General features: G+C 45.9%; 1 protein-coding gene across 1 annotated transcript; it reads left to right on the top strand.

Moving 5' to 3' along the window:
• Positions 1 to 4,397: 4,397 nt before the first annotated feature.
• Positions 4,398 to 5,896, top strand: LOC129667853 (ral guanine nucleotide dissociation stimulator-like). Its single transcript, XM_055595554.1, has 4 exons — positions 4,398 to 4,535; positions 4,733 to 4,923; positions 5,311 to 5,358; positions 5,653 to 5,896. The coding sequence occupies exons 1-4, from the start codon at positions 4,398 to 4,400 to the stop codon at positions 5,894 to 5,896; spliced, it is 621 nt and encodes a 206-aa protein (XP_055451529.1).
• The last annotated feature ends 1,382 nt before the right edge of the window (positions 5,897 to 7,278 follow it).

The raw sequence follows: 7,278 nt of genomic DNA, 5'->3' as shown, positions 1-7,278 counted from the left end.
ATAAAGCTGCTATAAACATGGTTGAGCAAATATCCCTTTTGTGTACTTGAGCAAACTTTGGGTATATACCTTGCAGTGGTATAGCTGGGTCTTGAGGAAGCACTATTCCTAATTGTCTTAGAAAGCGCCAGATAGATTTCCAGAGTGGTTGAACCAGTTTACATTCCCACCAGCAGTGAAGGAGGGTTCCCCTTTCTCCACAACCTCTCCAGCATGTGTTGTCCCTTGAGTTTTTATCTTGGCCATTCTGATGGGTGTAAGGTGATATCTCAGGGTCGTTTTGATTTGCATTTCCCTGATGACTAAGGACTTTGAGCATTTATTTAAGTGTTTCTCCGCCATTCTATATTCCTCTACAGAGAATTCTCTGTTTAGCTCTGTTCCCCATTTTTTAATTGGGTTACTTGGTTTGTTGCTTTTCAGCTTCTTTAGTTCTTTGTATATACTCGATATTAGAGAAAAGATCATCCTGAGTGAAATATCCCAGAAGGAGAAAGACAAACACGGTATATACTCACTTATATAGACCTATAAGATGTGATAAACATAATGAAATCTGTACTCCTAAAAAAGATAATCAAGAGAGTGGACATGGGGTAAGATGATCAATCCTCGTTTAGAAAGACAGATGGGATGTGCATTGATCGTATGACAGGAGTCTACTGAGCGCATTTGAAAGACTCTAACTAGCAGTGTTTTCAAAGCAAAGACTCATGACCAAACCTTTGGCAGAGTACAGGGAATCATAAGAAAGAAGGGGAGTTAGTCTGATGGGGAAAGGATAGGAGCTCCACAAGGACCAAATATATCTGAGCACAGGGTCTTTTCTGAGACTGACATTCAACCAAGGTCCATGTATGGATAGAACCTAGAACCTCTGCTCAGATGTAGCCTGTGCTAGCTCAGTAACCAATTGGTTTCCCATAGTGAGGGGATCAAGGACTATTTCTAACAGGAACTCAATGACTGGCTCTTTGGCCTCCCCACCCCCCAAGGGAGGAGCAGTCCTGTTAGGCCACAGAGGAGAGCTTTGCAGCCAGTCCTGAAGATACCTGATAAAACAGGATCAGATGAATGGGGAGGAGGTCTCCCCTATCAGTGGACTTGGAAAGGGGCACGGTGGATATGAGGGAGGGAGGGAGGGACTGGGAGGGAATGAGGGATCGGGACACAGCTAGGATACAGAGTTAATAAAATGTAACTGATAAGAAAAAAATAAAAAAATTTCAAAAAAAAGGTTTTTTTTCTTGAAAATGAATACTCAATTATGTCCAAAGTCAACAAATCTTTACATAAATAGGGTTGCTCTCTTCTATGAATTCTTTTCTACTTCTAGACTTCAAGATAAAGGATTTATATTTACAGTACTAGAGACATGGCTGTGCAGTTAAGACAAGTTCATTTCCAGGATCTAGGTCAGGTGTTTGACAACTTCCTGTAATCCCTGGTTAAAGGAAATCAAAGGGTCTGTTCTTCCTGGAGACCAGAATGCACAGGCACACAAAGATACACTGTTATCACATAATGGAAATGAATACTCATTCTTAAACTAATATATGTTTACTTATGAATGTTTTTCTTGTGTAAGCATTCATTCCTGTACCTCAGGTGTTGAGGCACATACAGGCTTATCTACAGAGTTTTTCTTCATCATGAATTCCTTCATGTAACAGACATCAAACATGTAGGCTTGAAGTCAGAGAAATGATTCCTTCTCAGTTGGTGGTGTCACTTGGGAATGTTTAAGAAATGCAGCCCTGCTGGTGAAAGTATGTTACTTGGGGTGGGCTTGATAGTTTTCAACTGCAGACCATTTGTAGTTCCCACTCTCTGCTTCTTGCTGTAGGTTGAGGATGTAATATCCAAACTTTCTACTTTAGCTGACATGTGTGACACTTGTGATGCCCATTTCATAGTGATCCCATATCCCTCTGGAACCAGAAGGCAAAGTAAACACTTTTGGAAGTTGCTTTAGACATTGTGGTTTGTCACAGAAAAGGCAGTAATACACACACATAAATTTTACAATTGGATGCTTTATTTCATGTAATTGGAGAGAATTGGGAAATCTAAAAGAGTTACCTTAATGTATAAATTCATAGGCCTTTTGTCCGTTTGAGCTTTCAATTGAAAACAAAATAAGGATGGATGTCATAATGCATGAATACATTGTTGACACTTGTTAAAATCCCCCTGGCCAATTAATCTTGTGTAACTGAGTGCAAGTTGTTTGGTAAAAGCTCTTAACAAATCTTTTATTCTAACAGATTTCCTTCAGAATGAATTCTTTCAGGTTCTCAAAGTCTATTGTGATATGCAAAGGCTTTATCTGGTTGTATACACTCTTCAAAAACTGTTTTTAAGTTCATAGTCCCTAGGAAAGCTGCAGACACAGACTTCCCCATAGCTGACCAGCTTTTGTTATTCATCATTTGTTCCCCAAAACATGATGGTTCCATACCATGGCTTCTCTTCCCCTAAACATAATGACTGTTCCCAACTACAATTCCTCTTCCCTAAAACATAATATGTCTTCCATAATATGTCTTCCTAACCACAAAAGAACAAATGGATATGATTGGTTGGACTTTAAAACCTACATTTTGCATCAGGTGACATCATCAATGACATAAAGACATCACATATCCCTAAACCATGACTGATGGGAAAAAAATTTAGTTGTAAGACAGCACAGATGCTTATGATTTTTCAAGCTCAGAACCTCTGTAACTTTCTGGCTCAGTGGGTATGTAGGTGTCACAGTTCAGCTCCAAAGATTGTTATGTGGCCCTAATCAACCAGTATAGTACCTGGATGACAATAAATTTTTGTCATTTTCATTGACCTAATGTTTGAGTTGTATTGAGTGGACTGAAGAGCAGAGGCGTTACCACATTGATTATATTCACAGAATTTCTCTCCAGTATGAAACCTTTATGACAATGAAGACTATAGATATGTGCAAAGGATTCACATTTTAACACATCCATAAGTTTTCTCTCTAGTTCAAATTCTTTCATAATGATGATTATACAAATGTTAAGTACACTCATAGCCTTTCTGTGCAGTATGAATTCTTTCATGACTTTGAAGATGATTCTGATGAGCAAATGTTTTACCACATTGGTTATATTCATAAAGTTTTTTTCCAGTATGTGTTCTTTATGTCTTAGGAGATGACTGTTATGTTCAAAGGCTTTCTCAAATTGGTTGCATTTATAACATTTATCTCCATTGTGTGTCCTTTTATGTATTTGCAGATTATTATGCCATGCAAAGGCTTTGCCACTTTGGTTACATTCATTGGGGTTTCACTCCAATATGTTTTCTTGTTTTAGGAGATGACTGTTACATGGAAAGCCTTTATGACATTGGTTATATTAATAAAGTTTTTCTCCACTATGCATTTTTTATGTATTAGGAGATGGCTGTGTTGTACAAAGGTGAAACTACTCTGATTACATTCATAAGGTTTTTCTCCATTGTGTGTTATTTTATGTTTTCAGAGACTACTCTGAAATGCATAGACTTTATCACATTGCGTACATTCATAAGGTTTCTCTCCAGTGTGTGTTCTTTTATGTTTTTGGAAACTACTGTGACATGCAAAAGCTTTACCACAGTGGTTACATTTATATGGTTTCTTTCCAATATGGGTTCTTTTATGCATTAGGAAATGACTGTTACACGAAATTGTTTTACCACACTTGTTGCATTTATAAGGTTTCTCTCCAGTGTGTGTTCTTTTTACGTATTAGGAGATGACAGTTACATGCAAAGGTTTTATCACACTGATTACATTCATATGAATTCTTCCCAGTGTGTGATCTTTCATGTATTAGGAGAGGCGTACTACAAAACAAATTATTTACCCCATTGGTTGCATTCATAAGGTTTCTCTCCAGTATGGGAGAGACCAGGACTGGGACCACGACCAGGATTCTCCTGTTTCACTGTCTCCTAATTAATCGCAAACCAGCAGAAGACGCTGGCTCTGAGCTGCTACTGGTGGCGGGAATAGAACTCTGGACCTCTGGAAGAGTGCCTGGAGCTTTTAACCTCTGAGCAGTCCTGATAGCCATCCCTCTCTGCTGCTGCTGTTCTTTTTATGCATGCACCTTCTCCTGTGTCTTCGTGCCTTCTACTGGTGATGGAAGGCAACTTTTCCATCATTTTTCTCTGGAACTGTTGATGGTTTCATCAGTGGAGCCTGCAGGACTGGTTGCCCTCAGGGAGAGCCCATGATGGGGAGGCTCAGGCTGGGTGACTCCAGGAAGTGATCCTGCTTACTCAGCAGGCTTCCAGATAGAACTTGGAACCCCAGTTGCCAGGTAACTGGAGGCTGGCAGCAGCAACAGCGGCCTGGAAAGACCAGGCAGTCTGGAGGAGCTGGAGAGATGAGTCTGTTCTCATGCTTCCCGATCTCCAGTGGCTCAAGCTTTGAAGAAGCCAGAGGTGGTCGCCTGAGTCACTGCTGGAGACATGTGGTACGCTCCTTGACACGCTTCTGGCATGTTTCCCACTGGGAGGCCAAGGTAACCTTGACTGGCCAGTGGCAGGAAAGTTTTCTCGTCCCCTTATCTACCTCTGTCCCCGCCTGGGGGAGTGTTCCTGTCGGGACACTGAGGAACCCTAGAACTGCTTCTTGCTTCAGTGTATGGAAAGGGGTTGTTGGTGTCTCTAGGGGTTTGAACACTTAAAGCCTCTCTTCCACCCTTCTGTCCTTTCCCAGAGCGAAAGGGAGCGAGCCTTCCTGCATGGCATCCCCATGCTCAGCAACAATGGCGCCGACTATGTGGAACAGATGATTTGCTATTTGCCCACCGCTGTGCAGAGGGATGATAGGGTATCCCTCTGCCTCTTTCTGGCCCTTTATCCAAAGTTTGCGACCACCTGGGAGGTTCTGGACCTGATTCTGAAAAGGCAGGCGAGCTCTTCCACCTGGGATCCTGCCCTCAGGCCTCCTGCTGTTTCCCAAGACCTGTGCCCTCACAGAACCAGCAGCCTGGCTCCAGGGCCTGGCCCTTTAAAGTGACATGGCCAAACATGGGCGATTGGGGCGGGGGAGGAGCTCTAACGGGTGCCATTCACCTTCCCCAGGGAGCTTCACGCACCACCCTTTCTCAAGCCCTGAGCTGGCTTTCCTAGTTTGTGTAAATGATTCTGGACCCCATCTGGGGTGTATGGGATGAACGGAGGTCCCAGTACCCACAACCCCCTCCCTGGAAAGATTGGAATAGCTCCCTCTAGATGACTGGGTGGGTTGGGGACATGGGGCCTTAGGGGTGACACCCCCGTGACCTGGCACAGGTATGGAACCTTCAGGCCTGACGATGCAGAAAACCAGCAGACAAAAACGTGAGTGGGCTTGGGGTGGAGGGGGAGGTGAGCTGGGAGGGATTTTTGGGGCGGCCAGGGTGGAGGACCAAATGATGGCCAGGAGCCTTGCCCATAGTGTTCTCTCCCTAGGGACTGTCCCCGTGACCTTGCCTGCTGGTGGAGGACAGAGGTCTCCCGCCAGGCTCCTGGGTTTTGAACAGCAGAGGGAGGAAGAGGAGAGGAAGGGTCCTGGGGGATACCCATGCCCCCTGCAGCTCCGAAGCAAGGCTGGGTGCCCGACCCTGCATCCCTCTACTCTGCTCTTGCCCGCAGCGCCATCTTCTCATTCCTGTCCCAGTGGCTGCAGAAATTCCCCCAGGATTTCTGTGGGGCCCCAGACCTGGCCGTCGTGAGGCGGCTGCTGGACTATGCCAGGATCCATGTGCCCACCGCAGAGGTGGACTGCCAGGCCGGGGAGATCCTCCGGGCATTGGAGGAGCAGGAGGGCAAGAGACTGAAGCCTGGGGAGAAGGAGGAGGAGGAGGGTGAGGAGCCCGGTCTGGGAGACGCCCGGTGAGCCAGCGGCTAGGTTCCAGCCCTGGGTGGCAACAGGGGAAGTGTCCTGAAGCTCTGGGGAGGGGAGCAGAGCCGGAAGCTGGTCAGCTTGACCGTCCTGCAGGAAGGAGAGGGGACTGTGCCTTCCCTGGCAAGAGAGGCCATCTTCGCCCAGCTCACCCCATTCTGGGTGCCTTCAGTCCCTCTCCCCCCGCCCATCCTGGCTGATGGCTCACCCCTTTCTGTGCTCAGATCCTGGCCTCCTTGGGGCCTCGACTGCAGAACCGCCCATGCATGAGTCCTCAGGGGCACAGGAGACACGGAGACCGGCTTCAGGGGCAGATGTTAGGCCCCAAGAGGATGCTGTGTTCCTGGAACCTGTGGCTACGGGACCCCCAGTCGTGCCAGAAGCTGGACCACAGCAGCTTCCGGCTTTAGCATCAGAGGACGGGGAGTCCCTCCTGGACTTGGCTGATGAGCTGCTCTTTCTCTCCACTGTGGTGCACTTGGGGGTATCTGAGCCAGCGTCCTCGCCGCCCAAGGTGGACATATAGTCGGTACAATCGCCAGCTGAGTTGCACCCAGCTCCTGCTCCCCTTAGAGAAAAGATTCCCTTCATTTTGTTTATTTTTTAATTGCTGTTTTTCACTGTTGGGTTATTGTTGTTGGTTTCACATTATTATTAAAAAGGTATTGCTAACTCATTGTAACTGATGTATTCCGAGATGAGGCCTCCCCATCTGCCCACAGTGGGTGGAGCATCCCTGTGGAGCGACCCACAGGCGAGGTTGTTGTGGTCCTGGCTAGGTGAGCCCATGCGGAGGGGAGCCTGTTTTTGTCAAGAGTTTCCTGCGAGTTGGGCTTGTGCATCCATCTATAGAAGTTGCTGACACGTGTGTATTTGGTGCCCAGGGGGTCTACTGGGATAGATCAAGCCCCAGAGAGAAAGAACAACAGGGCCAGCACTTGACAGTGGACTTTTGGGGCACAGCTGGGCTGAAGGCTAGGCTCTGAGGACCAGACCCAGGAACAAAACCTATAATTTGAGAAATAGTGTACATTTTTGGGATCATTTAAATACATATTTCTACATAGCCACACCTATTTTAGAACTCAGTCTTTGGAGCTGGGAATGGTGGCACACACCTGTAATCCCAGCACTCGGGGAGAAAGAGGCCTGAATTTGAGGCCAGCCAGGTCTACAAAGTGAGTATAGGGCAGCCAAGGCTACACAAGAAAATTCTGTCTAAAAACAAACAAACAAACAAACAAATGAACAAAGAAGAGAACTCACTCTGTGGACCAAACTGACCACAATCACAGAAAGATTAGTTTGCCGTGGACTCCCAGGTCTAGGATGACAGGATGCACCTCTGAACCAAGCTAAGATATATTTTTTTTAAA

This window comes from Psammomys obesus, unplaced genomic scaffold, assembly GCF_907164565.1.
Source record: "Psammomys obesus unplaced genomic scaffold, mPsaObe1.curated_primary_1811, whole genome shotgun sequence".
Classification (NCBI taxonomy): domain Eukaryota; kingdom Metazoa; phylum Chordata; class Mammalia; order Rodentia; family Muridae; genus Psammomys; species Psammomys obesus.
The sequence above is the reverse complement of the archived record's forward strand: the minus strand, read 5'-3'. Positions and strand labels throughout refer to the sequence as shown.

Bases quoted from the DNA above. Each gene is read 5' to 3' on its own strand.
- LOC129667853 (XM_055595554.1), top strand. From the start codon at position 4,398: ATGAGTCTGTTCTCATGCTTCCCGATCTCCAGTGGCTCAAGCTTTGAA. The intron at 4,536-4,732 runs GTAACCTTGACT...GTCCTTTCCCAG, and splicing joins TTTCCCACTGGGAGGCCAAG to AGCGAAAGGGAGCGAGCCTT. The intron at 5,359-5,652 runs GTGAGTGGGCTT...TCTTGCCCGCAG, and splicing joins GAAAACCAGCAGACAAAAAC to CGCCATCTTCTCATTCCTGT.